The sequence below is a fragment of the Bubalus bubalis genome, chromosome 6 (genome assembly GCF_019923935.1).
Source record: "Bubalus bubalis isolate 160015118507 breed Murrah chromosome 6, NDDB_SH_1, whole genome shotgun sequence".
Lineage (NCBI taxonomy): Eukaryota > Metazoa > Chordata > Mammalia > Artiodactyla > Bovidae > Bubalus > Bubalus bubalis.
In genome coordinates, this window is record NC_059162.1 from 11,629,632 (window position 1) to 11,646,347 (window position 16,716).

General features: G+C 38.4%; 1 protein-coding gene across 1 annotated transcript; it reads left to right on the forward strand.

Annotated features, from left to right (window-relative positions):
* Positions 1-15,267: 15,267 nt before the first annotated feature.
* Positions 15,268-16,209, forward strand: LOC102410917 (olfactory receptor 10T2). Its single transcript, XM_044945471.2, has one exon. It carries the CDS (start codon positions 15,268-15,270, stop codon positions 16,207-16,209), a length of 942 nt encoding a protein of 313 aa, XP_044801406.2.
* Positions 16,210-16,716: the final 507 nt, after the last annotated feature.

Sequence of the window (16,716 nt, forward strand, 5' to 3'; positions counted from 1 at the left end):
AGATTTGCATCAGTTATTTTCATTCCAGATACCATGTCTAAAGGGCCTGGGAGAGTTCATCTAATGCTGGTAGCAGAAAACCTGAAATGCATTTTTAAAATTAATTTATTTATTTTAATTGGAGGCCATACCTTACAATATTGTAGTGGTTTTTGCCATACATTGACATGAATCAGCCATGGGTATACATGTGTTCCCCATCTTGAGCCCCCCTCCCACCTACTTCCCAATCCCATCCCTCAGGGTCATCCCAGTGCACCAGCCCTGAGCACCCTGTCTCATGCATCCAACCTGGCCTGGTGATCTGTTTCACATATGGTAATATACATGTTTCAACGCTATTCTCTCAAATCATCCCACCCTCACTTTCTCCCACAGAGTCCAGAAGTCTGTTTTTTACTTCTGTGTCTCTTTTGCTGTCTCACATATAGGGACATTGTTACCATCATTCTATGTTCCATATATATGCATTAATATACTGTATTGGTGTTTTTCTTTCTGACTCACTTCACTCTGTATAATAAGCTCCAGTTTCATCTACCTCATTAGAACTGACTCAAATGCATTCTTTTTAATAGCTGAGTAATATTCCATTGTGTATGTGTACCACTGCTTTCTTTTTTTTTTTAATTTTATTTTATTTTAAACTTTACATAACTGTATTAGTTTTGCCAAATATCAAAATGAATCCACCACAGGTATACATGTGTTCCCCATCCTGAACCCTCCTCCCTCCTCCCTCCCCATTCCATCCCTCTGGGTCGTCCCAGTGCACCAGCCCCAAGCATCCAGTATCATGCATCGAACCTGGACTGGCGACTCATTTCATACATGATATTTCACATGTTTCAATGCCATTCTCCGAAATCTTCCCACCCTCTCCCTCTCTCACAGAGTCCATAAGACTGTTCTATACTTCAGTGTCTCTTTTGCTGTCTCGTACACAGGGTTACTGTTACCATCTTTCTAAATTCCATATATATGCGTTAGTATACTGTATTGGTGTTTTTCTTTCTGGCTTACTTCACTCTGTGTAATAGGCTTCAGTTTCATCCACCTCATTAGAACTGATTCAAATTTATTCTTTTTAATGGCTGAGTAATAATCCATTGTGTATATGTACCATAGCTTTCTTATCCATTCATCTGCTGATGGACATCTAGGTTGCTTTCATGTCCTAGCTACTGTAAACAGTGCTGCAATGAACATTGGGGTACACGTGTCTCTTTCAATTCTGCTTTTCTCAGTGTGTATGCCCAGCAGTGGGATTGCTAGGTCGTATGGCAGTTCTACTGTCAATTTTTTAAGGACTCTCCACACTATTCCATAGTGGCTGTACTATTTTGCATTCCCACCAACAGTGTGAGAGGATTCCCTTTTCTCTGCATCCTCTCCAGCATTTATTGAAAAAATCTGCAATTCATTTTTTGACCAAGTGGCTCAGATGGTAAAGAATCTCTCTGCAGGAGACCTGGGTTCAATCCTTGGGTCTGGAAGACCCCCTGGAAAAGGGAAAGGCTACCACTTCAGTATTCTCACCTGGGTAATTCCATGGACAGAGGGGCCTGGTAGGCTAGTCCATGGTGTCTCAAAGAGTCAGACACAACTGAATGGCTAACAATACTTTGAAACTGGCAAACTATCCCTCTGCCTGTATTTCATTGGCTAACATAAATCCCAGACAGTTCAGTTCAGTTGCTCAGTCATTTCTGACTCTGTGCAACCCCATGGACTGCAGCATGCCAGACTTCCCTGTCCGTCATCAATTCCTGGAGCTTCCTCAAACTCATGTCCATCAGGTCAGTGATGCCATCCAACCATCTCATCCTCTGTCATCCCCTTCTTCTCCCGCCTTCAATCTTTCCCAGCATCAGGGTCTTTTCTAATGAGTCAGTTCTTCACATCAGATGGCCAAAGTATTGGAGCTTCAGCTTCAACATCAGTCCTTCCAATGAACATTCAGGACTGATCTCCTTTAGGATGGACTGGTTGGATCTCCTTGCAGTCCAAGGAACTCTCAAGAGTCTTCTCCAACACCACAGATCAAAAGCATCAATTCTTCAGCTCTCAGCTATTTTTATGATCCAAATCTCACATACATACTTGACTACTGAAAAAAAACCACAGCTTTGACTAGATGGACCTTTGACGGCAAAGTAAAGTCTCTGCTTTTTGATATGCTGTCTAGGTTGGTCATAGCTTTTCTTCCAAGGAGGAAGCGTCTTTTAATTTCATGGCTTCAGTCACCATCTGCAACGATTTTGGAGCCTAAGAAAAGAAAGTCTGTTACTGTTTTCATTGTTTCCCCATTTATTTGCCATGAAGTGATGGGACCAGATGCCATGATCTTCATTTCTTGATGTTGAGTTTTAAGCCAGGTTTTCACTCTCCTCTTTCACTTTCATCAAGAGGCTCTTTAGTTCCTCTTCACTTTCTACCATAAGCGTGGTGTCATCTGCCTATCTGATGTTATTAATATTTCTCAAGGCAGTCTTGATTCCAACTACACTTCATCCAGCCTCTCATTTTGCATGATGTACTCTGCATATAAGTTAAATAAGCAGGGCAACAATATACAACCTTGATATACTCCTTTCAAAATTTGGAACCAAGCCATTGTTCCATGTCTGGTTCTAACTGTTGCTTCTTGACCTGCATACAGATTTCTCAGGAGGCAGATAAGGTGGTCTGGTATTCCCATCTGTTTAAGAATTTTCTACAGTTTTTTGTGATCCACACAGTCAAAGGCTTTGGTGTAGTCAATAAAACAGTTGATGTTTCTCCAGAACACTCTTGCTTTTTTGATGATCCAGTGGATGTTGGCAATTTGATCTCTGGTTCCTCTGCCTTTTCTAAATTCAGCTTGAACATGTGGAAGTACTTGTTTCACATACTGTTGGAGCCTCACTTGAAGGATTTTGAGCATTACTTTGCTAGCATGTGAGATGAGTGCAATTGTGTTGTAGTTTGAACATTGTTTGGAACTACCTTCCTTTGGGATTGGAATGAAAACTGACCTTTTCCAGTCCTGTGGCCACAGCTGAGTTTTGCAAATTTGCTGGCATATTCAGTGCAACACTTTCACAGCATCAATTTTTAGGATTTGAAGTAGCTCAACTGGAATTTCATCACCTCCACTAGCTTTGTTCATAATGATGCTTCCTAAAGGCCCACTTGACTGTGCATTCTAGGATGTCTGGCTCTAGGTGAATGATCACACCACCATCGTTATCTGGGTCATTAAGATCTTTTTTTGTGTGTAGTTTTTCTGTGTATTCTTGCCACCTCTTCTTAATCTCTTCTGCTTCTTTTAGGTCCATACCATTTCTGTCCTTTAGGTAGTTCCATCTTTGCATGAAATGTTCCCTTGATATCTCTAATTTTCTTGAAGAGATCTCTGGTCTTTCCCATTCTATTGTTTTCCTCATTGCTCTGCATTTATCACTGAGGAAGTCATCTTTAACTCTCCTTGTTATTCTTTGGAACTCTGCATTCAGGTGGATATATCTTTCCTTTTCTTCTTTGCCTCAAGCTTCTCTTCTTTTCTCAGGTAGTGTCTCCTCAGACAACCATTTTGCCTTTTTGTACTTCTTTTTCTTGGCATTAAATCCCAAAACGAAGCCCAAAATTCTGTGGTTGAGAATTATACTCTGCATCTAAAAGCAGCAACTGCAAAGTCACAGAGCAGAAGACTTAGAAAGGGAAAAAGAGCTCTTGCTGAAAATTTAATCTACAACAATGAACTGCTACTGCTGCTGCTGCTAAGTCGCTTCAGTTGTGTCTGACTCTTAGTGACCCCATGGACTGCAGCCTACCAGGCTTCTCCATCCATGGGATTCTCCAGGCAAGAACACTGGAGTGGGTTGCCATTTCCTTCTCCAATGCATGAAAGTGGAAAGTGGAAAGTGGAAAGTGAAAGTGAAGTCACTCAGTCATGTCTGACTCTTAACGACCCCATGGACTGCAGCCTACCAGGCTCCTCCATCCATGGGATTTTCTGGGCAACAGTACCGGAGTGGGGTGCCATTGCCTTCTCCCACAACAATGAACTATGACTCTGCAATTACACTGCTTGTGTAGACTAGATTAAAAAGAGTCATATGTTGCTAAACCTGCTGGGATTGGGTAGTATTAGTTTTCTAACTTTACTCCTATCTCAATATGTTTTTAAATAAAGATTTAACTTTCCTTCAAATGTAGTGAGGACGACATATCAAGAAGCAATTGCCATCGGAAAGATAGTTAATTGCACACAATTTCCAAGAGAAGATGGGATATGCCAAGCTTAGGACAAGAGAACAGTATAAGAGCCTGAAAAAGCAGACAAGTAAGCTTCCCAGATGGCTCAGTGGGTAAAGAATCCAGCTGCAATGCAGGAGTGACAGGTTCTATCCCTGGATCAGGTAGATCCTTAGAGAAGGAAATGGCAACCCACTCTAGTATTCTAGCCTGGAAAATCCCATGGACAGAGGAGCCTGAGAGACTACAGTCAGAGATTCAAAGAGCACATTAACTCATTAGGGGCTATGGGCTCTGGATTGATTAGTTTGCCTGTGAAAGACTTGCTCTAAAGAAAGTCCTTTGTTATCTCCAGGAATTGGAAAATTCTAACCCTAGTTAGGAAGAGCAGTCCCTCGTTGATAATTGAGGCTCCAAAAGGCGATCAAGGCTGATCAAAGGAGTCAAAACATCTGACACAGAACCTAGAAAATATAGTTAATATGCAGTATTATGTTAGTATTCTAAATCTTTTGCCTTTGCATATAAACTTTACAGTCAGTCTTGATATCCCACAAAATAACTTGCTGGAATTTTGACTGGGATTGCATTAAATCTACAGATCAGTCTGAGAAGAACTGATGTCTTAACAAAATTCAGTCTTCCTATCCACATAGACTATTTCTCCATGTACTGAGATTGTCAACTACAAATTGGCATTTGCCAAGAGCATTGCCAGCACCTGAACAACAAGGGCATTTGCCATATGCCTCTGTGGAGACTGAATCCTGTGTTGCTGTAGCTGTTGACCTTAACACCCCTGAGGGAATTCCGGGTGAAGTGAGGCACTCTGTTCTTCAGGGAATCTTGTGGAACATGTCTTTAGATATTTTTAGGAACTGATTTCATGATCTCAATCTTTTCATCTCTTGATATCTACTGCTACTGCTAAGTCACTTCAGTCGTGCCCGACTCTGTGTGACCCCATAGACGACAGCCCATCAGGCTCCCCCGTCCCTGGGATTCTCCAGGCAAGAACACTGGAGTGGGTTGCCATTTCCTTCTCCAATGCATGAAAGTGAAAAGTGAAAGTGAAGTTGCTCAGTCGTGTCTGACCCTCAGCGACCCAATGGACTGCAGCCTTCCAGGCTCCTCTGTCCACGGGATTTTCCAGGCAAGAGTACTCGAGTGGGGTGCCATTGCCTTCTCTTGGTATCTAGAAAAGCACTAAATCCCTTCATCGGCTCCTCATGACTAACAGAAAATCTTTTGTAAAATGAGTGCTTAATTGCATTGAACTGCCCTGAACTACCCCTTCCCCAAAATCATATATTGATCTTCTCCCACTGTATTTTTGGAGCAATCTCTTAGAACAAACTGAGGTGCTGTCTCCAGGGCTGCAATCCTCATTTTGCACCAAATAAAATTTAACTCACAACTCTCAAGCTGTGCATCTTTTTTTAGTTGACAAGATCTTTAATATCTTTCACTAGTATTTTATAATTTTCCTCATAAAGGTCTTGTACATATTTTGTAGTTTATCCTTAAGCATCTCTCTTTTTTGCTGCTAATATAAATGATTTGCATTTTTAATTTCAAATTCCAATTGCCTATTGCTGATATATAGAGGAAAGTGAACTTTTGTATAGCAATGTTGCTATAATCTTGCCTTTTTAGTTTCAGGAGGGTTTTATGTTTTTGTTTTTAGTTTGTTGTGGTGTTTTTTGACTGTTTGTTTTTGCCTATTCTTGAGAATTTCTTTGTAGACCATCATGTCATCTAAGTACTCTTGTACATCTAAGTACTCTTGCCTGGGAAATCTCATGGACGGAGGAGCCTGGTGGGCTGCAATCCATGCAGTTGCTAAGAGTTGGACACGACTGAGCGACTGCACTTTTACTTTTCACTTTCATGCATTGGAGAAGGAAATGGCAACCCACTCCAGTGTTCTTGCCTTGAGAATCCCAGGGATGGGGGAGCCTGGGGGGCTGCCATCTATGGGGTCGCACAGGGTCGGACATAACTGAAGTGACTTAGCAGCAGCATGTCATCTATGAAGAGAGACACTTTCATTTCTTCTTTCTTTTGATGTTTTCCTTCTGTTTTTTTTTTTATAATTTCTATATTGCTGTTTTCCAGAAGCTGAATCTGGGTTTGTATCTGACAGATTCTTAGAGGCACTACCAATTTAGATGCTCTATATGTTAGATCCAGAGCTGAGGTTTCTTGAGTTAAGTGATGATGTGATTTTGAGATGCAAATCAGAATGAGGGCCTACCAATTACAACCTCTCATAAGTGAATCTATTTTCACCACCCCAACCATATCTCCTGTCAGCCTTGAGACAACTCCCATCAGAACCTCCCACAGTGAGCTAAAAGATGGGCTTAATTCTGTTTTATGTTTATCTTGTGTCCTCTCTTAGAGTCCCAGTTTAAAGTAGATCTACTGTTTGACTCCCTATTTTGGTGTGTCTTGAACCTTAATTTCTGTCTGCCTCATCCTGTGATTCCCTCATATCACTAGCTGGATTTGTAATTCCATCCAGATAAATAAATATCCTCCGTGTAAAAGGCATTTTTAGTACTTCATTTCTCTCAGGATTCTTCCTTTCTCTCAGATTATGACCTGGAAGTTCCTACAATGCTTTCAGCTGATAAATATGCATTAAGGAAAATTTTTAAATATTCCCCAGCAATTTCAGTTGTTTCAGAAAGAGCATTTGTTTAAACAACCAGAGTAGTCAATAGAAGAAACAGAAATTCTCAGCAATTCTCTTTAGTCTTTTTTCTTTGAATATCCTAGGTTTAGTGATTCAGTAGTTTCTACTTAGCTTTCTTATTCTCAGTATTTTTATTCATAACTCATTAGTCAAATCTTAGCCCTGGTTATGTTTAAGAAGATCTTCACTGTGAGGTGCTCATCTTTCTAGCTATGCTGTCTCTTCACTGACACATGCTTCAGTTCAGTTCAGTTCAGTTCAGTTCAGTCGCTCAGCCATGTCCAACTCTTTGCAACCTCATGAGCTGCAGTATGCCAGGTCTCCATGTCCATCATCAACTCCCGGAGTTCACTCAAACTCACATCCATCTAGTCAGTGATGCCATCCAGCCATCTCATCCTCTGTCGTCCCCTTCTCCTCCTGCCCCCAATCCCTCCCAACATCAGAGTCTTTTCCAATGAGTCAACTCTTCGCATGAGGTGGCCAAAGTACTGGAGTTTCAGCTTTAGCATCATTTCTTCCAAAGAACACCCAGGGCTGATCTCCTTTAGAATGGACTGGTTGGATCTCCGTGCAGTCCAAGGGACTCTCAAGAGTCTTCTCCAACACCACAGTTCAAAAGCATCAATTCTTTGGCGCTCAGCTTTCTTCACAGTCCAAATTGAAGAAAGTAGGGAAAACCACTAGACCATTCGGGTATGACCTAAATCAAATCCCTTATGATTATATAGTGGAAGTGAGAAATAGATTTAAGGGCCTAGATCTGATAGATAGAGTGCCTGATGAACTATGGACAGAGGTTCGTGACATTGTACAGGAGATAGGGATCAAGACCATCCCCATGGAAAAGAAATGCAAAAAAGCAAAATGGCTATCTGGGGAGGCCTTACAAATAGCTGTGAAAAGAAGAGAAGCAAAAAGCAAAGGAGAAAAGGAAAGATATAAGCATCTGAATGCAGAGTTCCAAAGAATAGCAAGGAGAGATAAGAAAGCCTTCCTCAGCGATCAATGCAAAGAAGTAGAGGAAAACAACAGAATGGGAAAGACTAGAGATCTCTTCAAGAAAATTAGAGATACCAAGGGAACATTTCATGCAAAGATGGTCTCGATAAAGGACAGAAATAGTATGGACACATGCTTCAGTATGCCTCTTATTACACACAGTTTTGCTACCCTGCTACATCAGATGGATTCATGTAATTTATTTATCTTTGTATCACTTGGTCACTGAATAAAAGTCATTCCCTTATAATAATTCTTTTAAGGGAACTAAAAATCCAGTTGTTTGACTTTTTATTTAGTATATGCCTTTTCCAGTAGTCATGTGCAATCTGACATTTGGACCATAAATAAGAATTGATGCTTTTGAATTGTAGTGCTGGAGAACACTCTTGAGAGTTCCTTAGACAGCAAGGAGATCAAACCAGTGAATCCTAAATAAATCAATACTGAATATTCATTGGAAATACTGATGCCGAAGCTGAAGCTCCAATACTTTGGTCACATGATGCAAAGAGCCAACTCATTGGAAAAGCCCTTGGTGTTGGGAAAGATTGAGGGCAGGAGGAGAAGGGGATGACAGAGGATAAGATGGTTGAATGGCATAACTGATTCAATGGACATGCATTTGAGCAAACTCCAGAATATAGTGAAGGACAGGGAAGCTTGGCATCCTGCACTCTGTGGGGTTGCAAAGAATCAGACATGATTTAGTGACTGAATAACAAATTGGGTATAGAAGCAAGACACAGCCTACCAGTGTAATCCCCTAAAGTGTCAAACATAGCTACATTCACCAATCCCTGCCTCCATGTCTTATGCTTTATCAAATCAACCTTCAAGTAAATCTGCAGGTTGGTGAACTTGATTTCTCTTGGCATATCAGTGTTTTATAAATTTTCTTTTTTTTTTTATTTAAGAAATAACTTTGTTAAAACACAAAGTGAAATACTGTTGATAGGTATTATTATTTTCAGAAATATTTTGAAAACATGTTCAGAACTAGTTTAAGTTTATTATTATTTTTTAATGCATTTATTCATTTGATATAAATTTATTTATTTTAATTGGAGGTTAATTACCCTTATGCCAAAAGAATTCTTATTTACAGTTTTCATGCTTTGCCCACATAGAGTTTTTTTCAATCTATATTATTCTCTTCTGATATTAGATAAGATGTTCTTGTCCAAGTTTAGTCATTTATCTTTTGCTTTAGCTCTCCTTGTCTCAGAGGACCCCAGTTCTTAGAATCCCAGAAGGCTAGAAATACTCTCCAACCTAATTACAGACTCTGAATTGACATATGAATAGAGACTGGGCTAATTTCAGCTTCTTATTTAAGACTTAAAAAGGTTAAAACATCTACGTGTCCAAATAAACCCATTATTAAATATTTCAGCACATTTTTTCCCAACCATTTACTCCTTTAGGACAGATGACATTACTTTTGCAAGTAAACTTCTACTGCTGCCTCTTTCCACGTTCAAAAGACCTACAGGACTGTGAGTCCTCAAAACTAAAGTCATATGTCAACTTCCTTGATCATTTGAATATAAGTGGGTAAGTGTAATCTCTCTATCAGTTACTACCTGAAGAAGAAACTGTTTTCCACCAAGGATTTCAGATTGAATGCATTTGCATCATAGTTTTTAGTATTATGAAAAAGATTCTATACCAGAGTCAGTTTTTCTAACAAAAATATATGCTATTTTTCTTAAAACAAGATTTTTACTCCTATTAAGTCTGCATATACACATAAATGGAAACATATATACACATATACCATGCCATATATGAAATTAAAAAACTGAGAAATCAAACAATAAAAGTAACTAGGGGGCAAGAAAGCTCATCATCATAGGTTTATTTAAAAAAATAATTTGGGGAATAATAAAAATATTATGAATAATATGGATCATAGTAAAAGAGTAAAGAACACATTCTAGATAAAAATCATAGTAGATGAGAAAACTAAAGAAGAATTAAAGGAGAAGCTAGGGAGAATTTAAGAATGCCATTATTTGTTATTATGTTTTGTTTAGAGTCTGTTATGTGTTCCAAACTGTGGTGGAGGCAGCAGATCATTTGGGATATATTGTTATGGGTCCCTTTCCCCAAAGAAACAATCTACAGAGGGATATGATATAGATAAATGGACGATAGTTAGATAGATAGGTAGAAAATAAGAGGTATAAATTAATTCTAAAAATACAAAAGATGGTATCTAACCCATACTCCATACCAGTATGATTTTAAGATCTCCAAGTGTTATGAAGAGAAAGAGCATTTATATGGATGCTAGTTGCCAGAGAAGGTATACTGAAAAACAGGGATTTGGATATAGAAAACAACAATCTATATAAGTATGTGAAACAGCATGAGAGAAAATATAAAAGCAGTACTATGATTGGGGCCAAGAGTGAAGCCTTCCTTAAATATAACTAAATTCTTATTTGAATCACTGAAAGAGAAGCTCATGATTTAGCAGGAAATTGAAAGAAGTTTGATTCACAAAACTGTGATAAAATTAAGCAACGTCTTCTTGTTTTTTCCCATCTTTGAATCTTTGAATGTATTTACCATATCTTTGGAGAAGGCAATGGCACCCCACTCCAGTAAGTACTTTTACCTGGAAAATCCCATGGACAGAGGAGCCTGGTAGGCTTCAGTCCATGGGGTCGCTAAGAGTCAGACACGACTGAGCGACTTCACTTTCACTTTTCACTTTCACGCATTGGAGGAGGAAATGGCAACCCACTCCAGTGTTCTTGCCTGGAGAATCCCAGGGACGGCAGGGCCTGGTGGGCTGCCGTCTATGGGGTTGCACAGAGTCAGACACGACTGAAGCGACGCAGCAGCAGCAGCAGCACCATATCTTTGACTTACCAATTTTCTTATTCCCTTTGTTCTTTTTTTTTTAATGCTCCTAATCTAAGGCATAGAAATAATAAATTTCAAGTATAAAATTTTATAATTTAAGAACATTAGGTAATTAAAATTGGACTATTCTTGAAAATTCAGAAATGGTAAAATGAGTTTTACTTGAACAAGCAGATTGAGATCATGTTTTAGTCTCTTGGAAAAAGTGAGGGGCAGATACTCTTCCAGCAAGGTAAAGAATAAATGACATAAAATGTGATAGGAAGGAAGTGGTTTAAATGTTAGAAGACATACAGTGATATCTGTCAATTATATCTTAATAAAACTGGGAAAAATAATTTTGAAAATACATAAAAAGTAAATGTAAGGAAATAAAACTACCCATGATTGTCCTACTTCTGGAAATAACAGGCAATATTTTATTTCCTTCCAAAATTAATCTCAATATGCCTATGTGTATTTTATATATATATATGGGAGATGGTATAGAAATAAAATGTGATTCTACCTTAAAATACAAGTTAGAAAACTTGGATTCTGGTACTGACTCTATTCCTTCAGCATATTATTTATTATTTTTATATTCTATTGGGGTCAAAAAAATTTTAACCCATGATAAACTAGAAACTATACTACATTCTAAGAATTCAGCTATTAATAAAAAATATTGCCCCGCCTATAAAATATTTATAATCTAGAGAGAGCCAAACACATAAGGAGATGAGCTCAGCTCCTTACATTGAATGCAGAGATAAAAATGTTCACAGGTCACTGCTCAGGAGAGGGTATTTAGTGCCCCTGCATTAACTGCAGAAGGGAGACAAAACACTTGTGCTATCAACTGGGTTGTGAAGGACAAACTGATGTAGCTTACATAAAACCTCTTGTTTTCTGCCATGTCTGATGCAAAGGAAAAGGATTACGTTAGCAGGACTGTGGAGATTCCTTCTAACTGAAGGAACCATGGCAGAATGAATAGTGAATGTACCCAGTGTGTCACATCAAACAACTCTCTGTATTTTATAGCCATTAAAGTAGCTAACAAGTTTGATGATGTTGAGTGCTGCAGGTAGTAAGTCTGATTTCTCCTGAATTTTTGAACCAGACTCTCAAAATTGAAAATGACTAGGGCTCTGGATGACTTAGACTACAAGATAATGTGAAATCCCTGAGATGGTCTCTTTTCTTTTCCTTCACCCTAACACTTTTTGGCTATTAAAGATTCAAGGTGCATTCCTGTTGCTCCCTTCCTTCCCTCCATTATCCTGGCCTCAGTTTTCCTACTGACTCTATACATTGTCTATGCTAGTTTGATTATGATGGATACTGAGCATTAAAGTAGCTGCATTGGTAGAAAAATTAAAACAAATATTGATAGAGAATAAAAAATAGATTAAGATTTTTGAATACAGAAAGTTCAGGACAGAAATATTTTCAAAATTGTAACAGGGATAGTGCAGTTCAGGCTCTACTACAAAGCCACAGTTATCAAGACAGTATGGTACTGGCACAAAGACAGGAATATAGATCAATGGAACAAAATAGAAAGCCCAGAGATAAATCCACGCACATATGGACACCTTATCTTTGACAAAGGAGGCAAGAATATACAATGGATTAAAAATAATCTCTTTAACAAGTGGTGCTGGGAAAACAGGTCAACCACTTATAAAAGAATGAAACTAGAACACTTTCTAACACCATACACAAAAATAAACTCAAAATGGATTAAAGATCTAAACGTAAGACCAGAAACTATAAAACTCCTAGAGGAGAACATAGGCAAAACACTCTCTGACATACATCACAGCAGGATCCTCTATGACCCACCTCCCAGAATATTGGGAATAAAAGCAAAAATAAACAAATGGGACCTAATTAACCTTAAAAGCTTCTGCACATCAAAGGAAACTATTAGCAAGGTGAAAAGACAGCCTTCAGAATGGGAGAAAATAATAGCAAATGAAGCAACTGACAAACAACTAATCTCAAAAATATACAAGCAACTCCTACAGCTCAACTCCAGAAAAATAAATGACCCAATCAAAAAATGGGCCAAAGAACTAAATAGACATTTCTCCAAAGAAGACATACAGATGGCTAACAAACACATGAAAAGATGCTCAACATCACTCATTAGCAGAGAAATGCAAATCAAAACCACTATGAGGTACCATTTCACTCCAGTCAGAATGGCTGCGATCCAAAAATCTACAAGCAATAAATGCTGGAGAGGGTGTGGAGAAAAGGGAACCCTCTTGCACTGTTGGTGGGAATGCAAACTAGTACAGCCACTATGGAGAACAGTGTGGAGATTCCTTAAAAAACTGGAAATAGAACTGCCTTATGATCCAGCAATCCCACTGCTGGGCATACACACCGAGGAAACCGGAAGGGAAAGAGACACGTGTACCCCAATGTTCATCGCAGCACTGTTTATAATAGCCGGGACATGGAAGCAACCTAGATGTCCATCAGCAGATGAATGGATAAGAAAGCTATGGTACATATACACAATGAATTATTACTCAGCCATTAAAAAGAATAAATTTGAATCAGTTCTAATGAGGTGGATGAAACTGAAGCCTATTATACAGAGTGAAGTAAGCCAGAAAGAAAAACACCAATACAGTATACTAACGCATATATATGGAATTTAGAAAGATGGTAACAGCAACCCTGTGTACGAGACAGCAAAAGAGACACTGATGTATAAAACAGTCTTATGGATTCTGTGGGAGAGGGAGAGGGTGGGAAGATGTGGGAGAATGGCATTGAAACATGTGTAATATCATGTATGAAACAAGTTGCCAGTCCAGGTTCAATGCACGATACTGGATGCTAGGGGCTGGTGCACTGGGACGACCCAGAGGGATGGAATGGGGAGGGAGGAGGGAGGAGGGTTCAGGATGGGGAACACATGTATACCTGTGGCAGATTCATTTTGATATTTGGCAAAAGTAATACAATTTTGTAAAGTTTAAAAATAAAATAAAATTAAAAAAAAAAGAATAGGAGATATGGAAACCAAAGGATACATGTAAACAATGCAAATGACATAAGCCCATGGATGAGGGTATCCACCAAAGTTGTCTTTGTCATCTCAAAAGCCCAGAGTACCGTAGTGCCTAACAAGCTAGAAATAAAGATGAAATTAAAATGGATTTTTGTTATTTTATTACAAAATAGATATTGATCATATTTTGCAATAAAATTGTTTACACATGATAACAACATCTCCCTAAATGAAAGCACTTACTATTAAATTACACTATATAAAATTAAGTGAAGGAAATGTTAGTAAGTCCTGAATTTTTTTTTTTTTTTTTTTTTTTTTTTTTTTGCTTTCAACAGGCAATTACAACTGCTTTCCGAGTTGCTTTCTTTCATGTTTTAACTGAACTATGAACTGGTAGAAAATTTTCAAGGGTGTGATACGGAGAAAGAGTTGAAGAGATGGTACATTTCCAGAGGCAAATCTGCCACCACGAAGTGACTGATCAGTCTCTAAAAACAGAAGTGCCATAAATAGCCTTATTCATAAGGGAATATTAGAAATGAGTTTACTAATCACAGAATGAGAAATCCCCCTTTTTCTTCAATCACCACTCCTATCCCAACTCCTCTAACATGCCTTCTGAGATATCAAATGATGACTTGGATTGTCTGACTGTTCTCAAACAAGAATTGTTGCTGAACTTTAAAAAAATATTAATCCTTAAGCTTGCTTTTATTATTGTAGCTGCTCACTGGTTGTATTTGGTCACTGACTTGTGTTTTCCCTACCTGCCCCCACCCCAGCAGGCCATCTACTGTGACTGCCAGTTATCAGAGGACAGGCATATCAAGCTACCAATAATCTTCTGAGCAAACAGATGTTATAATTGGCATGCTGAATTCAGAAATGTGAATGCTTCTAAAGCAATTGTTTTAAAATAATAGCATTATTTTTGGAAGTAGCAAGTTTTTCTTGTGTTTGGATAGTAGCTAAAAAGAGATGGAAATATTCTAGCCTACATAAAAGTGAAGTATATTTAGGATCATCAAATTTTAAAAGCTTATTGTTAAATATTTAGAAAATATATCAGAAAGCAAACACAATCAGTTCTAATCTTATTATAAATATGGTTTTGTGTCTTGCTTTTCCTCTTATTATACTAGGAGAATTTTTTAATGTTCTTATATACTCTTTGGTAATATCACATGGTTGCCTTTTTCAATCTTTGTATATTTCTATAATATAGCTAATCATTCTCCTATTTTGGAGGATAATATTTTTAAATTATCAAAAAGAATATGTATGTTTAGACAGGTTGAGAGAGAGATCTTTCAATACTCTAGGTCTGAAAATATAATTCTTAAAGGGAAGGCATTGGGGGAATATTCTTTGTACAAAGATACTTACCATTTTCTCTCTCCAAACTCATTCACAAAAGGAAGTTATTCAGATGGAAGGTTTCAATAAAACCGCTGTGGTTACACAGTTCATCCTGGTGGGGTTTTCTAACCTGGAGGAGCTCCAAGTGCTGCTTTTTGTCATCTTCCTCCTTCTGTACTTGACCATCCTAATGGCCAATGCTATCATCATGACTGTTATCTGCTTCAGCAGGACTTTACACACTCCCATGTATGGTTTCCTATTCATCCTTTCCTTTTCTGAGTCCTGCTACACTTTTGTCATCATCCCTCAGCTGCTGGTCCACCTGCTTTCAGCCACCAAGACTATCTCTTTCATAGCCTGTGCCACCCAGCTCTTCTTCTTCCTTGGCTTTGCATGTACCAACTGCTTTCTCATTGCTGTGATGGGATATGATCACTATGTGGCAATTTGCCACCCTCTGAGGTACACACTCATCATGAGCAAAAGGCTAGGTTTGGGGTTGGTATCTCTGTCAACAGTCACAGGTTTCTTTATTGCTTTGGTGGCCACCAATCTCATATGTGGCATGCATTTTTGTGGCCCAAACAGGGTCAACCACTATTTCTGTGACATGGCACCAGTTATTAAGTTAGCCTGCACAGACACTCATGTAAAAGAACTGGCTCTGTTCAGCCTCAGCATCCTGGTAATCATGATGCCTTTTCTGCTAATTCTCATATCCTATGGCTTCATTGTTAACACCATCCTGAAGATCCCCTCGGCTGAGGGCAAGAGGAAAGCATTTGCCACCTGTGCCTCACACCTCACTGTGGTCTTTGTCCACTATGGCTGTGCCTCCATCATATACCTTCGGCCCAAATCCAAGTCTGCTTCAGACAAAGACCAGCTGGTGGCAGTGACCTACACAGTGGTTACTCCCCTACTTAATCCTCTTGTCTACAGTCTCAGGAACAAGGAGGTAAAGACTGCACTGAAAAGAGTTCTGGGAATGCCTGTGGCAACCAAGTAATCTAATGAAAAATTGAAAAATTAACTAGGAAAGTCATAGAAGAAGTCAAAGGCATGAAAATTTCTTTGTTTTTTCATCAGTTCAATCATGATATGGATAGTATTTCCAACGACTAAGACCACTGTTGCCTTTTTCTTTTCTATTTCAGAAGAACTGCAAATCAATCTACATGCTAAATTATCTAATACCTGTTCCTTTTTTAAAGATGCATGTGGCAAAAAGAGAAAAGCATAATATTTTTTTCAAGGGAAAACACAATACTCAAAATGAAATTTGGCTAAAGATTGCTTTTCTAGTTGGATAGAGAGAATGGGATGTGAAGTTATTAGAAGCATCCTATCTAGAACCCCAGTACTCACCATATAGCACCATGTACCAGGTTCTATGAAAAGTAGAAAAATCAAGATGAATAAATTGATAATTTATGGAAGTGTAAAAGTGAGTAGGTAGAAAGATAAAAATGAAAATAAAATGATGAATCAGATCTATTAAAAGAATTTGAATAAA

Excerpts from the sequence above, each read along its gene's own strand:
- LOC102410917 (XM_044945471.2), top strand. The coding sequence starts at position 15,268 with ATGGAAGGTTTCAATAAAACCGCTGTGGTTACACAGTTCATCCTGGTG.